Genomic DNA, 21453 nt, shown 5'->3' with positions numbered 1-21453 from the left:
AGGTCCTTCACCTGTTTGGTATCCTAACCTAAGCCTTGATTTGGGGGCGGGGGGCGGGGGTTGTGGTGAGCAGGTGGAGAGAAGGGCCGTCGGATGATCTACATTTGTAGCTAATAGAACATTTTCAGAGTTGAAAAGAGCACATTAAACGATAATATTTTAAAACTATGCCTGAATCGAATTAAAACCAACATGTAAATCAACTACACTTAATAAAGGAGTATGTCATTGAATCTTATAATCAGAAAGTCTTGGAAAAATAAAGGATTAAAAATCAAATGTGTAATATTAAGAGATGAAGAAGTTTCCCTACCAAATTTAAGTTAGTTTTCTTGTCCCAATTTCACCAGTCTGTTCAAAACTTCTTAGTCACTCAAGTTACTTCTTTCTGAGCTTCCCCCCCGCCTCAGCCCCGGGGGCCCCTGTGAGAAAATGACTTCTCTATCTAACCACTTAAGATGTGAATATTTGTTGTGAACCAGCTGCAGCTCTAATACCCACTGATCCATGGAATCAAAGGCTACTCCTTACACACAATAAGCTCTTCTTGTTCCTGAAACTGCACTCTGTAACCTTTGCAAGTATTATAAAAAGTAGGCATGATGGGTCCAAAATGCAATCACAGCCATAAGTTTCTTACGATTGGGTTAATTTCAAACTTCAGAAAAATAAGCAATTGAAGTGTTACCAACAAAGGTGGTAACTGATGACATACAATTTCTAGGACTGTGGGGCAATTTTTGCAAAATAAGATGCACTATATTGCCAATTTGGTCAACAGCTGAAAGTTAAAATGCTGACAGTTTGAAATATGTTGACATAGTGGTGACAATCAAAAGTTTGTTTCTCTCCCACCTAAATATAATTTTCCATATTAAGAAATACAATCATTTAGAAACAATTTATTCAAAGGATCCCTGAAATAGACCAAGCTCCATTCTCTAAAATCCAATGAGTTCCTTGGTAGCAAAGGGCTATACACAGGAATGAGGGAATAATTCATTTTGAACGCCACAAAAATGTTATAGAATTACACGGTCACAGGTGTGACATATTACCTAAAAGTAAAATATACTGATGAGATTTCAGTGTAATTAAAATCCATTCCCCTCCCCAGTAAGATGTGACTTTAATAAAATATAAATATTTTCACAGCCAGGTCCTAAGCAATTTGGAACCCTAGTCTAGAATAGAGTCTGGACACTTGGTGGGCATTTAGCCAATGTGAGGAAGGAAGGAATGAAGGAAAGAAAGTAGATCAAGATTGGACAAATAGCCCTGTTAACAAAAGAGAATTACCTTTCTGAAATAAATCAAAAGTTATACTTCTAAAAACATCATGTACTATTTTCAGCCCACGAATTAGAAATAAAGGTACATTTTGGTATGGAACACATGCTCTGCAACTGTTCGAATTAATACAGTGCTGTCAATTATTTCAAAAAACAGCTGAGAAGGAGAGAAGAAAATGATGTCCTCTGCCATTTAAAAAATACATACACAATGGCACTTTGTAGTATTCGTTTAAAAATAACAAGTCACAGTAATCACGCCAGTCCTTCTGGCTTTTAACTATTCTTAATAGAAATAAGGTTAAATAGGTCTAAACTGGCACAGGTTCCGAGATGCTAACAGCAATTGGTTCATTTCATGTGAGGGTGCCTGACCTCAGAAGCACTTTTTTGGAATCTTTGCTGCATAAGTACTAAAATGTCACTCTATATTTTATAAGACTTGCGGATTTCTTTTTTATCTGAAGGGCTGTATGAGAAACAAAGCATTATGTTTCAGACAAGAGGCCTTACGATCTTCAAGATTTCAGGTTAAGCACCCAGCCACTCGGCTGTCTCCCACCTACATGGGGTCACAATGCAAAGTAAAGTCACCTCTGAGCAAAATCGTGAACTTGAAGGCCAAACATCTGCATAAATAATCTGTAGGCCACAGACCATCATCAAAGTCTGGAATTTATGCAAATAACACTGCTTACATTGAACAGATCTGTAACGGTGTAAGCTTTTCCAGCCTAAATAGATGAGTAAATGGAGAGCTTTTATGGTGCAAGATTGCTACCTACAGGCCAAATTGTAGAATGACATACAAGACAATTGGAGTGGAGGGGAAAAAAGAAGTAAATAATTCTTTACAAGGGCATGTAAGTTATTCACTGACAAGTAGATAAGCCCAGGAGCATGTAAAGATTGTATATTACACACTGGGATATGTAATGACAGTTTTTGTTCTAAAACTACAATCCAGTTTTAGGGTTTTCCATTATTTCTCACTTTGTTCTTTTGGAGGTTTCCTTATCTTCTGAAAGATGTAAATTGCTTTTCTGATGGGGAAAAAGTTATACTTCAATAATGTATTCTAATACCTCTGAATGTATACTGATCCTATATATAGATTGTATGTAGAATCTATATCGATAATTTTAATTGTTTTTGATAGAGCAATCAATCACAAAATTTAGAATTCGTTTCCATGGATCAAATGAGTCTTGTGAGGAGGCAGTGGCGGGAGAGGAGTACTACATATTTTGTACTACATTGTTCCTGACTCTAGTTAGCTTTTAAAATGCATTTGTCCACAACTATCTACTTTCAATATTTAGAGCAATTTAAAGGTATGTATATTTTAAACCGTATTTCTTCTTGAAGAAAATATCAAATACTCTGGTTATAAAGCTCAGATGGTAGACCGTCTTACAATAAAAGAATCTGAGTTTCACTGGCAAAAAAAAAAAAATAACAAACACTGAACTCTCAGTAATTTATATTGCAGCCTACATTTTCTGAAATACAGTGAGTGATTTTAAAAATGCAGACCTTTAAAACTATAACACAAGTTATTAGAAATGCATTTTTCCCTTCAACTATAGAGAAATTCCAACTCTAAAGAGAGTAGGTTTCAAAACTGAATAATATATTATGGTTAAAACACATCAACAATCTGTCACACCATATGTACAAATAAACAGATCCCACCATCACTGCACATGCCACGAACGAGGCCAATGAAACATCTGAAAAGGTAGAGCAAATTCTTCCTCAGACTGTTACAGACGCTAAATAACACTGGCAACATTTTCTAAGACATGCATGAAGGAAAGTTATTCTTTAATACCATTGTTTATATAGTTCCAACATTCTGCTTGCCTATCTGATGAAGATGTTCCACACATCCTTAATTTTAAACACAATTTCGAACAGATTCAGGTTGAGTAAGGAAAGAATACTATTCTTTATAATTGGATTTGGTTTTGAATAATAAAATTTTAATTATAATATATCTTTGAAATATTTAGAATAATCTTAGGTGTAATTCAATTAATTAAAGAGTTAAAATATAATAAAATCATCAAAGAAAAGGCATTGTACTAGTAATAAATATAGTAGTTTATTCTGATTTATATTCAACTGTATATTGTTCAGCATTTCCCCCCAACAAACATGAATTTTAAGCAGTTAGGTGACGCAATAAATGTGTAATAGAATCTGTAACTTTAAAAGTGGAAGTGGTGAAGGCATTTACCTACAGGTGTTTTTTTCCTATGATTAGAGTCTTCTGAAGAGCAACCGTTTTATATATGATGTTTAATTGTATATAATCATAATATAATTATCACAATATAATTATGTAATGATTAAATGATCTCAATTTTATTTTAATTAAGTAGATAATCTTTTTATTAGAAATAGTTTTCTATAGTTAAATTGCTCAGGAGAAATTTTAATAAAGATTAAGGATGAACCATATAATTTTTAAAAGCAGATTGATAGCAAATTTTCTGTGAAATTAATATTTAATTCATCTAACAATATTTTCCCTGTTACATAGTTCTCAGTAAATTGGGTTGTTACTTTTCCAACTGATCTATACTTTATCAGTCAGTATAATTGTGAAAAGAATTAGTGAAAATGTTCAGGATATGTGAGAGTTATTAATTAAGGGTAAGAAAAAGTTTTTAATATTGCTCTCTTAGGCAAAATAGATTTTAAAGACCTTACTATTATTTACCTGGGGCAAATAAATTCATATGTAGAGCCCTAATTCTACCATAACATAATTATAAATCGTAATGAAGGGTAAGAACTTTCCTATTGCGTTTACCAAGGCATTAGGAACAAAATATAAAACTGAACAATAAAACATATTATGGTTGGTGGATACTTATCCTAAGGCTATCTATCAAAATCAGCTAAAATTACCGGTCATAATAGTGTCATTATTCTGTTGGGATAATTGTAATGCTCATAACAAGGTAATCTACTATGTTTGTGTGGTGTCTTAACATAGATTGTATATCAGGACAATTTCCCATATATGCAACAAAACTGTTTTTTCTTAACTCAGGGAACCGTATTTGACATTTTTTCATATTTGTGTATTTTCATTGTTCTTATGCTAAACATGAATGAATTCTAAAACTAAATTCACATTATCAATATGAATTCTAGACCCATCAAGTCTCTTTCTAGCAAAGAATGTTACTTTTATCTTTGTTACATTCTGGGCAAAACTTATTGGTAACATACTTTCAGAAAATGCCAGCCAATAAACTACACTAAAATAATTTTCTTTATAAAAGCACAGTGATCTTTGGCATCATTCACTATTTTCAAAGCCATAAAAGAACAGATAACAAATATATGACTCACAAATTATCAATTATGAAAAATAATCTGGTTCAGAAAGCTGCGCTAATGTAAAAAGATGGATCACTTGTCACAAACCAATAAAGGCTATTGTTTGCGAATCCAATATTTGATTTTATCATTTATGTTGGGCAACTTAAAATGATTTTTAAACCACATTACTTTTTGAAAAAAAAAAATTGTTATAAAGGTGAACACGGGAGTTGGGGGGAGAAGAAACCAGATGTGTAATCTGTCATCTTTGAAACAATTTGTATTCTTGCACTGAATCCAGCCTACAAATCTAAAGTGCAAAGACCTGGTCAGCAAGGATGGTTGCATTAGAAAGGACACTACCTTGTTCCAGAGAATGGACAGTAGCAGGAGTGTCAGCATGACTTTGATTCTATCCTTCCTTTTCATATGCCATTCTGATGGCTGGAAATTTGCAGCTATGATGATTAATTATGCAGGGAAGTTTAAGCCCTGTGTTTTTAAAGCTAAGTATGGTTTGTTACACTTATTACAAAGGAAACTGCTTTTGCTTATTTTGTATTAGAGAAGAGCACAATGAGGCTACTAAGCTCAGAAAAACTTTATGAACAATTCTCTTCCAGATTGTTTCATATTTATAATTTTATATGAAAGAAGAGGTGCAACTCTCACCAACCAAGAAGAAGAGTATCTGTGAATGTCTGGCATCAGAAATTTCCTCCATGGTATTATCTGAGGGCCACTTTGATGCTCTACCTGCTCTCTGATACCCCAATTACTGCCTTTTATACCTGCTTGTAAATAAGGACTTGGATGGCTAAGAAAATCAGAAATATCTTGTTCACAAGGCCAGTGATAAAATGTGCATACATTATCTAGCGGTGGCCCCATTTCCACCTCAGATAACAGATTTGATCATCAGATGATACAGGGCACAGGCGAATTTCAGTGATATAATATGTGGCAGATACAGGCAGAGGGTAGCAGAAATCATAATGCAGATAATGGGGAGTGATCCCAGGATAATGACGTGGCCAGATGGGTATCTGGTGGGGAGAAGGGAGAATGGTGAAAGAAGGGATGAGTTTAGGGGTAGAAATGTCACCACATCCTAGAGACGTTATTGAACAATGGGCCTTTACCAATTTTCCCCTCCTTACTCAGTGAAGAAACACTAGGAATTCTGAAATGAACAGAAAAAGGGAGAGCCCAAGGGGCTAGTTATATGTGCCAAAACATAGTAAGGAAAATTAAGTATTAAACCCTGGATCAACCTCTAACAGCTTGTTTGAGGTGAAGGTCATGAATTTTGCTTGAAGTGGGGCTCACGAAAGTTCTTGGAAATATTCCTACTTGGACTCTAAAAAGAAGTGAAAATGAGGTTGGGGGATGGACATAATTGAGTAACTATTCAATTATGGCAACTGCTAGCTAATGAAGACCTATTACAGCTAAGTTTTTAATAGAAAATGTGCTAATTGACTAGGTTGGAGCTCAGAACAAGCATATGGCTAAGATGTTTGATTACCTAGTCTGGTTCCATGTCAGTGATCAACTATAACACCGTAAAAATGAGTGTTTCTATGACAACTACTGAGCTTGCTGACTAAGGAGTGGGTGACCAACTTGAGTGATGAATCCCTCCAAATAACATGTGATCCATTAGTCCCCACACTGTGTGACCTGGAGCCTCATCAGCTGAAGTAGGCTTTTTCTTGTCCCTTACTCAAAACATTCATCTTGCTCTCAGTCTTGGCAAAGCTTGAACCAGACTCTTATGCAAAGAATATTGCACAGGATTTATTTTTTAATTGGAAAGAGTATATAAAGCTATGAATCTAATTTTCTTATAAAAGTGAAACAAGTCAACAGTTTCTGATAAGGTCCAACTTCATGAGGAGTAATTATAGTAATTTCTAAATTTTCTGCATGGGGCCAATCTTTAAGTCAAAGACAGCCTGGATAGCAACTTTCAGGACATGGGTGTTTTATCAACCATGATTTTAGACAAAAACTTTCTTTTCCAATGTCATTCTAAACTAAAATTCAAAACAGGTGTTTGATGCTAAGGCTGTAACCAAAATATTCCCCCCTTATAACCTGCAACTCCGATAAGACTTCCCTCGGAAATATAATGGTTACATAGCTCTTGTATGGCTTTAACAAACCCCTATTTTCTTCTTTCTGCCCCATACAATGTGCAGTCTATTTGCACTCATTCAGGACTAAATTACAGATAAAGTTACAGCAAATTTGTTTTCTCAAAAAAGCAGTCAGCCCTAATATCCCTTGAGTAATAAAAGCCTTGTCTTTCATTCAGAACCAGAACTGGCATAATTTTCTCCAAGAAACAAACTCTACTTCCTATGACAATGGACCTGTTCTTAAAATTCTGAATGGGATACAGCTCAATTTGCAGGTGTTCAGGTATAAAGGTAAAAGGGCATTTGACCCCCCAACTGGCAATTGTTGCTGTGGTAGGTAACTTCAGTCTCTTAGTTACATCATTCTATTAGATAAGCTGCCAGAGTTTTCAGCTCTGAATTACAGAGGTAGGCTCAAGTGGATCAATAATTTATACAGATATATCTCATTCATTCTGATGGTATAAAGATATATACTAACAATCTGCCGCAGCCACGGGAACAAAGCCAGAGAGACATTATTTAAAAAGAGAGAGAGAAAAAGAAACCCATTTATCTATGTGAGCAAAAACATTACGTAACAATGACCTAATGGCTTATTAATTTTATTTTTCAACTGTTTTAACAAATACTGCGATGAGGTAAATAAGCTCTTTATGAATCTCAATAAGGTTGCTCTGGCGAATGTTAAGCTAACATTTAAAACTTTCAGGTTGATTTTAAAATAGAATGTTATTTTGCATAGCAATATAATACAAATCATTTGAAAAGATTCATGCACCTAAGAAGTTTACATTAACTAGCTTAACTAAATCCCTCACCTATTTTATTACTGAGTTTCAGTATAAAATTACGTCCTAAAAGATGAGAATCAAAGACATTTAGGGACCGTATGCTAAGAGTGCTGTTAATACAGCCTTATGCTGTTAATCATTACCTGGGGAAAATTATATAGTGTTTTATTCACTAATACTATGACATTTTTATTAACTCATAATCCCTGTGCTAACAGTGGTGCATTAAACAAGTTATAATTAAGAGGGCAGCAAATATTAAAAATGCCTACTTTAAAATTCTTCAATCATGTTAAAGGGAATCCTCTAACACACAAGTTCCTCTAAAGGAAAGCAGTACAAAAACAGTGTGGTTACAATGTAAATTAATAATAAATAGTCTACACGGCTTAAATAAGATTTCCATAAGTTCCTTTCATCTTGCCCTTAAGAATGAAAGGAATCTGTGATCTAAAAGCATGATAAAAATCGCGCCTAGCAACTTTAATTATAAACACTGACTGTTTCTTGACAGACTTGAAAATTTATTTGAGGATAAGATGCATTAGAAGTTGGTCCCTTGCCCATTTGACCTCTTTCAGTTCAAGGCCGGGCATGTGTCTAGCTGGGACACCTGAACTGGTTGCATTCAGATTTGGTTTAGGAAGACTGTGTGCAAAATTAATTAGGGCAATAGATCCAATGAGAAGGAGGATAGCAATTCGAGGTAATAGTTAGGTACCCTATTTCCCTCCACATGGAGAAATTCTCTCTTCCCTTCTTTTCCAAGGAAACCCCTTGGGAAACAAGGCAGATGATAAAAGTCTGAAAGAAGATAAAAGCACATGCATGAGAGAAAGAGAGAGTGAGAGCAAGAGGGAGAGGCTAATGCTGTGGTCTCTACCCAAAGTCTTTAAGTCTTTTTATGTGATACTCTGGGGCTGCCTGCTGTAACCAGTTAACATTTCTGGCCTTCTGAGAAAATATAACTGGTCCCTTAAAAGTAGGGAGAGGAGGAGAAATAATGGAGTGCCCCATTTCTGACAGTCAAGAGGGAGAGGAGAGAAATGTTCCCACACTGATCTCATTAAGATGACGAGAATAATGAGTGTGAATCTTATGTATGAATCTCGTAGTAGATAGAGGAGGGTAAATGGGTCCCACATTCACCCTTTTATGATGCCTGATATACTACATTTATTCTTGGCTTCATCTGATACTACTGTTGGGGGTTTCTGTTACAATATTACAGCGTTAGCTTCCAGTTTTGCCACTGAAGTCATCTGAGTCAGTCATTCAACACAGCTTTATTGAGTGTGCATGAAAACGGGGAAGATCTGTTAATGGCAACTGAAATGCATCTCAAGCAGAACAGCCTGAATTTATATCCTGTCACTGGTTCTAGTAATGGATTAAAAATACTGACAAGTGGCATTTTTCAGTTTACAATCTATTTTATTTCCTAGTTCCTTAAACTTAGGTTAAGCATTCTAGTCAATTAGAGATAGAACCCAGGTATTATTAAATATCTCCAGTATATTTTTGGAGGAAGAGTCAGGCATTTTTAGCAAACATTGATAGGACATTCTTCTTTGTGATTTATCTCTCTTTTTTAGGTCCAACATAGAAGATTTTCAAATAACAATTTTAAGTTAAATCACTTTTCAAGATTGATACAAGTTTTGAAAGACTACATAGCTCTCAGAAACAAAAACCTGTGTTGTTGTGGTCGTGTACATTATTCAAGCCTAAAGGAGCCACAGGTCCTTCTACTTAAGGACTTCAAAGCATTTCATATAGATGATTTAATTTAGCTTTCTCCACTCCAGTAACTCCAATAGCAATAAATAGGTGCACCAAGTTTATAGCAAACTATACCTCACATAATTTATAAGGTGAAGTGGGCAACACCCTACAAATTCTAACAATATCTCAAAATATGCCCAAATTATTATTATTTCAGTACTTCTATCACTTTGTAAAGAGATATACTATTCTGTTGCTTAATTATATGCTAGAAAAATGTTAATCTATATAATTTTAAAGGAAATTTAGGATGAGAGCAATACAATGAAGCTGGATCACCCAATTTTTCTAAAGAATTCAGTACACATACACTTTTTTCTTGGCATTTATTTAGTCTAATGGAAATTTAGACCATGGACAGGTTCATCTTAGCTACCATTAAATCAATATGGATCAATATAGATGGTTTAAACTGTTTAAGCAACTCAGTGAAAATACATGTTTGAAAGCTGGGAAATATATTCTTAATGAGTCTACATTTACTTTGGGGAGTAATTTATACTACTCAGAGGTCAAATGACATTTCTTTACTCGTCTAAAATGCACCTCACTTAAACACACGGTGAACTCTTCAAGGGTTCTTTACTCCTCTACACGTGTCTCTGCACAGTGCTTTTGGGAACTATGTAGTGTGATGTGATCTCAACTGACAGAAAAGTTCATGAAAACATCAGATACGTACTTATTAGTTAAATTGCAGGGATAATACTAAGCAAAGTGAGCACAGATTTACTATTTTGAGTTGGCAATCCCAGTCCTCCCAGATCAACACATTCCTTAACAGGAAATACCAAGGATTGGGTGTCCAATTTTACACTCTTAGAACTCGACAGGACAATGTCAGATGCTTGGTTTCCCTTAATTAAGGACAATGTGACAAATTTCAGGATATAGAAATAGATGTCTCTCCCTGTTTTTCTGTCTCTGTCTCTCTCTTTGTCCTTACCTTCTCAATGCTGCTGTCTTTGAAGCATCCATTATGGGCAATTTGGGGAGAAGGAGAGACAGTGTCTCAGTAAGCCCTTTTACCTTTTATCACTTTAATTTCCTCTACTGTAAAATGATCTCTAAGCTGCCTTCCAATTGGAACATTCTATGACTTCATCTGCACCCGTAAAGCCCATACAATCTCTACTTCTGAAAGTGTCTTGCCTTTGCCATTAGGAAGGTGCCCTATCCTGAAGCTGAGGTTGGGATAAATTTGTTCCTGGCATCCTGAGCACCAAGCCATGATTTCATTGAATCTACTTCCTACACATGATTTTCCATTCCACAGCTAGTACTCTATGAAGGGATGGATAGGTTTTGTGAGTGGTTCTATGGCTTTGCCACTCTGCGGAGATGTGTTTCAAGGTCTAAGCAATTGTCTTACAGAACAGACTTTTACATCTTGTTTGGAAGTTGGGAACCTATATGAAAAATACTTAGTTTTAACTATACATCAACCAAGATTTAGGACTTAGAAATAAAACTGTGGTAGGAGGCTCGTATTCTGAGACTTTAAAAAATGAAGGAAACAGTACACACCCAGACAAGCTAGTAGAACCTAGGTCCCTCATAAATCTCAGCCTCCTGGTTGGGGGATGCAATAGGCTCTTCCACTGGAAGAAACAAACTCTATTTAAAATAATTTAAACAAAACCAGATAACTTTTTGACATTGCTGCCTACTAGAAAAAGTGAACTCAGCATCTGAACTTCTACATTTATGAATTAATTTTCTGAATAGCAGACATCATTTTATTAATATCGCTTCAAAATATAATACCTCTTTTATACAACCTCAGTGTATTAATTTGTGGATAATTAATGGACTACTTTTAACCTAGGTAATCTATTATTTTAAATTAAATCCAAAAGATTTCTCTAATTGACTAAGGGAAATAATATTTAATTCACCAACATTTTATGACAAAAATGAAAGCTGTATTCTTGTTTTGAACATGTAAGCATTGTCTGCAATCTGCTTGGCAGGGGCTGTTTGGAATGCTAACTATGGAAAATGCAGTAGAAATATTTGTATACAGTTAAGTGGGATATAAAACATATATTTATATATTATTGATAAATTGCAACAGTAAGAGATTTTGATTCTTATGGGGAACTGGGGAACTTGCAATTCAGGATAGCCAGTAGAACAGGTATCTTGACTGTTTGAAATGACTTTCCTATTCCACAACCTTTTTTCCTGCCCTTCCAATGAAGATCTGATAGGTAATTGAGCCTAATGAAGTATGCTTTCATATCTGACATAATGATATTCATTTAAGAATATAAAGATTATCTACTAGTCATAAATACAGTGCAATGGATGGACAAAACCCATCAAACCCTCATAATGAGAGAGGTTATATTGCTTAGGCCAGAATTAGCGTTCACCCCACTTCTCCATTTCACTGAAGCACAACAATGCACCTTTGGAACTGGTGTAGAGAAAGAAACTCTAATATAGGTTTTCATGAAGGGAAGATTCAAGTTTTTAATCTCTTCGAAGCCAAGCAAAATCTTTCCTTTAAGTAGACTCCAATATAATCAATAATTTTGTATAGAGATCACAAATTCTCTTTCTCCAGACTGGTTATCTATGGGAATAACTTGCATTGTATGCATACTACAGAAAACCAAAACTAGACTTTACCACCAAGAGCATGAAAAGTAAACATAGTTAAACTCTCATTAAACCTCATTTAGAGCATGCATTCTCGACAGGGGCGATATGGCATCCAAGGGGGCAAAAATTGGTTCTTGAGGGAGAACAAAACAATCTTAGATATTACAATGATTTGTGGCCCTCCAAAGCTCAACACTGCCTGACAAAATCTTATTCCTTAGTATTTACTTTCTCTCATTAAATTAAATGAAATTTTTCTCCTTAGAGGGGTGAATATGAAAACAATGTTGAGAAACACTGATTTAAGATAAAATAAAAGCCAAGTTTTGTCTCTATAATCTTTGATTCCATCTTTAAAATCAGAATTGACTTTCATTTTTATCTAAATATCTGTTTACACTTTATATAATTTCCATCTTCCCTTGCTTCTTAGCTTTTCTCTGATTTTCTCTTTATTACTCCCCTTTGAGCCAGTAGCTGATGACTGGTGTGAACACGAGAAATGGTCACTCTTCCATCTTCACTCTGTTACTGATCTCTACTGTTACCACTTGCTCAGTGTTGGACCTCTGTCACCACAGCAAAGCAGAAGATGCAACATGGAGTCATAACTCACAGACCTACTGTGGCAGCACTGACTACTGTGTCTATGTCCAATTCTGACTATAATGTTAAATGTGGTAAGATGGCAAGAGAAGGGGCAATGAAAAACAGGGACAGCTTCCTTAACGACCTTTCAGATTAGCTACTAACTTGGTCAGTTAACTCTAATACATTCGTAATTCTAAGGTATATCTTCATAACTGGTCAGAATAGAAAAATGGGACAACAGAAAGCATTCTACCCCTATTTCTTAATATTTACCTGATACAAAGGGGCCTGAAAACATGTGGAGAGTGAACTTACTGACCAAAGTAGATTAATGACTGCATTTCTGTTGTAATTTACAATCTTTCAGAAGAGTTATTACTCTTACTTTACTAAATTTTACTAAAATAAATTATATAATTTCCTCATTCATTTAAACTTTTTCCTTTGCAAAACACCTTACATAATAATACTTTGCAACAGAATATGGCTTGCTATTTATACTGAAGCTGTCCCTAACACGTCCCTAATAATTTATGTTGAAGCTGGAAGGTAGAAAATTCATTAGAGGACAGGAACATTGGTTTAGGAATCTGAAGACAGACAGTGGGACATCTCTGATTTCATTATTTTATAATTTTTTGATCCTTAGTCAATTCAGTTGTAAAATCTGGACCAGGCGACATAGTTTTTAAGGGTCTTATAAAGATTTTGAGGCTGAAACTGTACACAAGGAGGCTGCCTGAGGTGAAATGGGACAGCAGCCATACAGCCAGGAGACCATACTGAGGCATTGGTGTCCCCGACTATCCCAACTTTCATTGCACATACCATTAAGGTTCATGAGAAGGCTAATTCCTAGATTCAATATGGTAACATAGTTACGTTGGTGATATTTGTGATTTATGTTTTTTTATAATATAGCACAATAGCACTACACCTGAGAAAAAGTGAAATAATTTTATTTTCCCCAAATCACCTGCAGAAGAAAACGTCCCCAGACTACAGCATCTTATTCCTTCCCACTTTGGAGGACAAAGGAGAGCGAGTAGAGATAATAGAAAATGTGTACGATGTGCTATAAGAATTAAATTCTTCTTATTGTAAATATAAAATAAAATTTAAGAGGAATAAGCTTTTCAGGGAGAAGTAAACTCTGGCTTATGTGATTACCTACCTTCAAAGAGCAGGAGGCCCTTTTGCTCGCACCTATTACAATAAACAAAAAAAGGGCATGGGCACCTTTTAAAGAAAACTAAGCGCTGATTTGAGGAAGCGTTGCTTTTGTATATATAACAGCTACAAAAACAAAACAAAAATGACTATACACTTAAATAAGCCTACTAGCTAAACTAGAGCATCACTCCTCAGGAAGGGTTAGAGAAATCTAGTCAAAATGCTTTGTTCCATTAATATCTGATTTGCTGCATTTCCTAAGATTCAAGGTTGATTTTAGCTAGTTATGATCAATTCTAAAACGCAATTCACTTCTAAATTGTGGTCTTCAGGGGTCTTTTGTGCAAATTCAAGGATTTAGACACAATGCTTTGTGAAAGGCACCACTTAAGAAAACCTAATTTTTCATAGGCCAGTGTTTGAAAAGATATTTTCTTCCTTGGAATTTAGATAAAATTTGGAGGAAAAATGTATATTTTGAGTATCAACTTGAAGTGCCAGCATGTCCATATGAATTGGGCGCACAACCTATTTACTGAAAAGAAAATTGTAGTACTAGAATCTTCTAAGTGTCCATATTCTTTGATTTTATAAAAGGAATTTTAGGCAACTTTGGAGGCATACAATCTGTAAATTGATGAAATTTTATACATACTTTCTTCTTTCCTCACATAGATATTTGTGAAAGAAATGTTTAATGTATTTAAAATTTGTATAAATTAAATTGGAAGTATTGTTTAGTAAACTTAGTGTTTACATCGCAGGAAAGCATAAATGAAGAAGAATGGGCAAAAGGGCTTGGAAGTTTAGATTTACACAATTTTTGAAAAATTCAAGAATACAAGGATAGGACCATTAGTTACAGATCATTTTGCTTTAGTACTTGTTTCTTTGATTTTCAGGAGACTTCTGTTTTTCTCTTGTGGGGAAAGTAAGAAAAATTACATCTGGAACATTTCCAATTTTTCTGCTAGCACTAAAAAAATAACTGTAGCAAGAACAACAAAAAAAGCTTCTATAAAAACCATTTGAAAATTGCCATAGACTTGAAGCATAATTTTCTTGGTGTGATATTACTGATGTCTCTTAAACTTTTAAAATAGAAATTTCTGTTGGAAATTTAAAGTTCCCTTCCATATGTCCACAACAATCACCCTGTATTGTTCAGTAATATGAATGCTAAGATGTGAACTACAGGTGACGTAGACATGCCTTTGTTTTCACACTGATATTTCTTCTTAAGCAATACTCCCTGTTTAGTCCTTGAACATGAAGGCCACTTAAAACGTCCTTATTGTTTGTAATAACTTTTTGAAAAATCCACATGTTGTTTAATAGCAGCAGGCTTTCCACACAGGAAGTCCTTGATAAGGTGTCCTATTGTCTTCAGATCGTTGTTTTGTATCCCACTGCCTCTGCAAGTTCAGTTCCTCCTCCTTTGCTTGTGCTGCCTCCATTTTTTTTTTTTTTTTTTTTTTATCATTTGGCTACACAGAGCTGCCTCATGTCATTCTCTGCATACATCATCTCTGTTTTTTCTCTTTTCCTGCATAATGGCCCAGCTTTTCTGAGACTAGCTGCTGTCCCGAGTGGGATCCTTTACTAAAATGGGGATTGAATGAAGGTGGAGCACAAATTATCTGGAGGCGAAGGAAAACCAGGCATTGGAAAGGGACCCCGAAAGGAACGAGTAATGAACCAGAGTGGCCTCAATGAATTGCTGTAGAGGGAATTCTCAGTTTTGACACAAAAGGAATGCGTGGCTACCAAGGAAAATCAAGGGGGGAGACTCTCACTAGGCAGCCTGCCTCGTAGGCTGGTTGGTACAGAGGGCTGAAGCCAGTAGCCCTCCCAGTTACGAACAGAAACAAACGTATTTTATGAGTAACAGTTAAGCATTCGAAGATGTCGTTTTGGAACACAAGGTACATTGAGGAGTTGACATCCCTTCATAATTCATGTTCATTGCTCCTCTAAGTAAAATATGTGTCTCCCTGTAGTTATTCTGTTAGGAATTATACTTTAAAGGCAAGAGGACATTTTTGATAATGCACATCTTAAACTTTTCATTAAACTACCAAATTTAAATTCTACCTTTTTGTGCACTCTGACATTTTTGTCTGGCATTTTCATTAATTTTGCGACATACATAAATGTAGCTGAAATGTTAACTGATCAATACTTTGTCTCTCTCATGTAGCACTAGCGCTCCGTTCCCCAAGGACCACACAGCAGAACAGAAATTAAATGTGTAAAATATCAAATGTTAATGTTAAACACAGCGGCACTTACTGTACAACGACAGAAAAGGCTAAAACAATTCCAAATGGACAGATGGTACCACAAATTATCTACAATCACATTTAAAGATTAAAGTTTGTCCTGTAAAATAATTCTTTGACGCACAGTGAAGTGTGTCCTTTTACCGATAGCTCAGTTGTCCAATTATTTTTGTGCTCATTACAGTGAGAAATGACAGTACTGAAAAGAAAGAGAAAATGTGCACTCCTTTTTTGTCCATGTTGCGCCCACTGACATCCACAAGAACACAAACGTCTGGTCAAGAGCCTGATGAAAATTAGGCCCAATTTATGAGACATTTCCACATCTACAATAGATGATTCCAAAAGACAAGCGGTGCCTTCTGCACCACATCCGTCTGTGTTCGCTCTTAGGCATACAATATTCATAGTAAAATCTAAAAATCTAATTCATGGCATACAAAAACAAGGATATTCCCAGGAACGTGTTTGCTTATATTTTATCCATCACCTTCCAGGCCAAGTTCAGCTTCTCATTTCATCAGCCGCCTTTGAATCTTCCCCACGGCACATAGATAGAGTGCCAAAGAGGCCAGAGCAGCGTTTCTTATGCTCTCCACTTTAACTGACATTGGGACAAAAAATTACTGTTTTTCCATTTTGACTTAATTATTCTACACTTATTTTTGGATAGTAAATTAGAAAAGAAAAATAAGACGGAATAGAAAAAAGGCACTTAAACATCATAAAGGTTACTGATTGGGGCCTAAAACCATCCACATAATGGTACAAATACATGTGCTCCATGAAGCAGCTGCATTTATGAAAAAGTGGGCCAAGTGGAACCAATATTATAATAGACCCATGGTCCATCAACAGGGAATGATGGGAACAATATGTTTGTAACAATGGGGTGCTGCTCATAGTCTTCTAATGGAAAGCAGTTCTTTTCAATAAACTGGCCTAAAAAGGCTCTGGTTATGCAATGAGATCTTTGAAACATTTCGTTTTTAAATACTCATATCCTTTAATATCTACAAGGTGAATAAAAATCCTACAGAAGTTTTTTTTTTTTCTGAATTGTTATGATATTAAGATTATAGACATATATTTTAAAAGCTCTTTTAGAAAGGAAATAATATCTGCTGTGTGGCTTTGGCCAAGTCACTTGACTTTTCTGTGTCTCAGTTTCTTCCTCTATATATTGGGAAAATAATATATATTGGGACAATAATGAGGTTGTTTGGAATATTAAATTCATTAGTGCATGAAAATGCCCCAAAAACAGTTCCCTGGCACACAAATGCTTAATAAATATTCGTCGTTATTATTATACAAAGATCTTTTTGTACTAGAATTTAATCTGAGGTTAAAATAGATGATTGATAGAAGATTATGAAATAGTTTAGAATTTAAATGGAAGGTCTAGGGAAAATTGCTACAACCACATTAAGCTATGCCCATCATCATTTAATAACTAGCTTTATTAGAGCAAACCCTTATTTATCTGGCATCATTGAATAAAGGGTTTCACCACATAAGAAATATTTTCAGATTGATTGACCGGTTCATTGGTTGGTCGAGTGATTTAGACAGCCATTTATATTGGGAGGCTACCAAGTGCTACATACTCTGTAGGTGATGCTGGGGTACCAGGGCAAAAAAGGCAGTGTTCCTGGGGCTGGCCCCATGGCCGAGTGGTTAAGTTCGCGCGCTCCGCTCCAGGCGGCCCAGTGTTTCGTTGGTTCGAATCCTGGGCGCGGACATGGCACTGCTCATCGAACCACGCTGAGGCGGCGTCCCACATGCCACAACTAGAAGGACCCACAATGAAGAATATATAACTGTGTACCGGGGGGGCTTTGGGGAGAAAAAGGAAAAAAATAAAATCTTTGAAAAAAAAAAAAGGCAGCGTTCCTACTCTCATGGAACTCCCAGTTCAGGTCCAGATAAGTGAAATATGGTTTTGTTATGTGTTGTGTTCATCACATTCAATAGAATGTAATTCAGTGCCTTCTTTTGTCCATGAAACAGTTAATGTTATTGTTTCTTGTCAAAAGTACTCTGAATGTGTGTTCACATTTGGTTTGTGGCCTCTTCGTTCACCATCAGTGTCAGCAGTCCCTTTTCCTACCCTTATTGTGCCCTCTCCCACTTTTCTGCAAGCGTCTTGCATTCAGCTTGTGTTTCATTGAACTGAGTCTGTTAGAAACTGACCACCAGCTAAGAGAAATATTATTACATTTCTTCCCCAATGAACTGTGAATCCCTTACAGTGAAATTACTCAAGTGTTATCATGAACATGTACCTAAATTTATCAGAATTTCAGTGTCTGATTTTTTTTTTAATCAGAAGGAAATTGTGAAAAAAATCAGCCATCTTGAATTCATTTATATGAGTGACTTCTAGAAGCCAGATGAAGTTAATGGAGACTTACACAACACATAGTAATGTTAAAGCCTTCAAAATGAATGTTCTTGAACAAACGATATAATTATATAGATTTCCCTGTTTTCAAATTTCACAAATGGCTGTGGGGAATGACTTTGGAAGGAGTGAATCAAAGATGGCAGCACGATTCTTTTGGCAGAATATTATTGCCTGTTACAAGGACTCATGGAACCTGGAAGTAATGGCATAAAATATGCATAGAAACTCAGTATCATTTTTTCCTCATTAACATCAAAGTGCCTCTATGATAATGAAAAATCATAGTAAAATTTGTTTAACAGTACCCTGATGTATTTATTATGTGAAAGAGCTAAATAAAAGAATATTGAAAGAGGCAGATTTTCTTTTCTAAAACTTGACGATGACAGTCGCTTTCTTTAAGGAGACAACAACATGTCTATGGGAAGCAGGCCGCCTAACTTTCTGGTAACTTACAACACAAAGGGACATACACACTCTTTGTTCCATGTGCTCAGACATTAATGAAAGTCCCATACAAGGCCTGAGAGGAGGACAGACCTCAAAGTACTAAACAGATGTGCATCCCCTCATTTGAATGGTAATACTAAATGTTGATTTGTTACTATAATTAAGGCTCTTCTTGTAAGCCCCCATAATAAAGTCATACTCTGCTAAACTGGTAACTATAAGGAAGCATAACGTAGTCATACTCTAAAAATAGGACAATAAAATAAAGGATTTCAAAAGAAGGACTCTACTTAAACTTGAAACTGAAATCCCGAATAAGCAAAAATAATGTGGGAGCAGAAAATCCCTTAAAGTTAAAGCTCAGAGGAAAGTATTCTTTTGGATTTTCTAGTTTTGCAAGTTGGTCTCATCAGCAGTTTTTAAACAAGCAAAGTAAAAGGCTACTAGATGAACATTCTTGGAGGACTATTTGGATCTATCAAATTCTCACTTGTGCCTTTCTAAAAACTGGAAATTTCAGAAATAATAAAACAATTCTTAAATAGGTCACATCTACTTCCAATTGGTTCAATATTAAAGTAGTACCAACTAGCATTCTCCTGCTAATGGTTTTCACAGTTTGAAAAAATATCCATAGAACCAATACAGCTAAAATGAGGATGGTCCAGATTATTAATTTTTTTTAACACTGAGGACTTTTCTTGGTTCTGCTATTGGGATCTGGAATTATGCAATATGTAAAATTTACTTTTTAACTGTCACAGAGAAAATTATACATTGGCGGAGATGTCTTGCGTTCCGGAAATCTGAGGAGGGGGGAATGTATTCTTGGACTCAGACCTTGAACAATCCATCAGCTTCCTGCCCACAGCAAATCTGTCCAGTCAAGTCTTAAAATAGGAGTTTTAAAATGGCCACATCAACATAACTGTTACTATAGCCACAGAAACATGCAGCTATGATTACTGAATTTAATGAATAACAATGTAAATAATACAGTATGATCATACCACAAAAGCAGCCAGGCTTCTTGGGGGTGAATCCCAATCCAAGCAACTATTAACGTAGTATGCAGCGTTTACGAGCACCATGACACAACGCTTCATTCTGATAAAGTTTCTTAGTAACAGCTGTAAGGAAGACGAAAATATTATTAGAATTTGCAAGACTAAAAACCCATCAGATTTGCTACAAAATTCTTCAAGCTTAGCGTGATTTAAAAAGGATTCAGAAAGTTAATAAAGTTGTAAGAATAAACCAAGCAATTTGGCTCACAAGTTAGAAAAAAAATGTATTGCTGGAGAAAGTGGAAAGAACAGAATCAGAAGAGCAGTTTCTTAGCTAAATATATTTTCTTAAATAATATTATCATGTAGATTGGGCTACCTTCGTTCAAAAGAAAAAAATCTCGAACAGATTAAAAATATTTTTTGCTACTTACATGCTACAAACATTAAATATATTTTTTAACTCTTAAATCTTATCGTGGTTTTAAGATTCTTTACATGCTTTAATTTCAAGATATTTCAAAGTGAAGCGGACAACTTGGAATGTTTTTATTTAGGATCTTAGAGAAAAACCGGTCAAGTATTGCTTTATTATAGAAAACAAATTTTTTTCACCATTTTAGTAGGAGTCTCTCTTTCTTACCATCATTATCAGACTTCCTCTCCTTCTGTCTCCCTCTCTCTCTCTCTTTCCCACCATAAATTTAACCTATATCTTCTCATTACATTTTCAAAATTTTGGAGTTAGGAAACAATTTATGGTAACCAAGTGCTTTACAAAATCTTTTACTCCAAAAAGTACGTGAGAATTAATATAATTTAAATTTAAAATTTAAAACTAAGGCATGACAATGACTATAAAAAGAATAGCCTATAAACTAGATGATAGTTCAAAAAATTACTTGCAGCTATGTTAATAATTAGAACAACATGTCTGCAGGTTAATATTTTGCTACTTCCAAATAGACTTCAACGCTGATCTGGTATTTTAAAGAAGTAGCTATATAAAGTTTACTGAGGTCCTATGGAAAAAATACACATCTGTGTATAAATATAGATGCATGTACATGCATATCAGTTTTCACAATTTGTGAAAAATGATATTCCTTTCAGGCAAGGTTAAGAGTCTCCCTATTTTCCTTCTTGGCCCCGATCACTTTTCTTTAGGAGCCACTTTTATCTATAATTGTGGAAAAATGTAACCTGTATTTCTATTTAGATAGATATTGCATTTGTAATTCATGCACTGTCTTTAAACAACCAAAGATTCCACTATTTATGGTGAATTGACTGGATTAAAAACAAAGATATCTCTAGTCTTCTAACAGTACAGAAAATTATTAAATACTTTAACACACAAATGAGTTCTGTAAACTTTATAGCCATAACAAATACATTTTATTTTAGTTGTGTTAATCGGAAGTAAATATTTTTTAAAGGGGTAATTCAGTACTCTTTCTTAACTTGATATCAAACCTAATTTAAAACTACAAGTCTAATTACAAGATAGCAAGCCTAATTTAAAATTCCTTCATGATAGGAAAATCAGATTTGCTGATTTTCTATTTTCTTAGCT

General features: G+C 35.1%; 1 protein-coding gene across 17 annotated transcripts in view; it reads right to left on the bottom strand.

The window, feature by feature from the left end:
- The window catches only part of MCTP1 (multiple C2 and transmembrane domain containing 1), a 358609-nt gene that overhangs the window by 128809 nt on the left and 208347 nt on the right, over positions 1–21453 (bottom strand). For all 17 annotated transcript variants that reach the window (XM_046668197.1, XM_046668199.1, XM_046668192.1 and 14 more), the window contains one exon: positions 19881–20000. In XM_046668197.1, coding sequence (XP_046524153.1) covers positions 19881–20000 — 120 coding nt within the window. The remainder of the gene's footprint in view (positions 1–19880; positions 20001–21453) is intronic.

Source organism: Equus quagga, chromosome 7 (genome assembly GCF_021613505.1).
Source record: "Equus quagga isolate Etosha38 chromosome 7, UCLA_HA_Equagga_1.0, whole genome shotgun sequence".
Classification (NCBI taxonomy): domain Eukaryota; kingdom Metazoa; phylum Chordata; class Mammalia; order Perissodactyla; family Equidae; genus Equus; species Equus quagga.
This window is presented reverse-complemented; position numbering and strand designations above follow the sequence as displayed.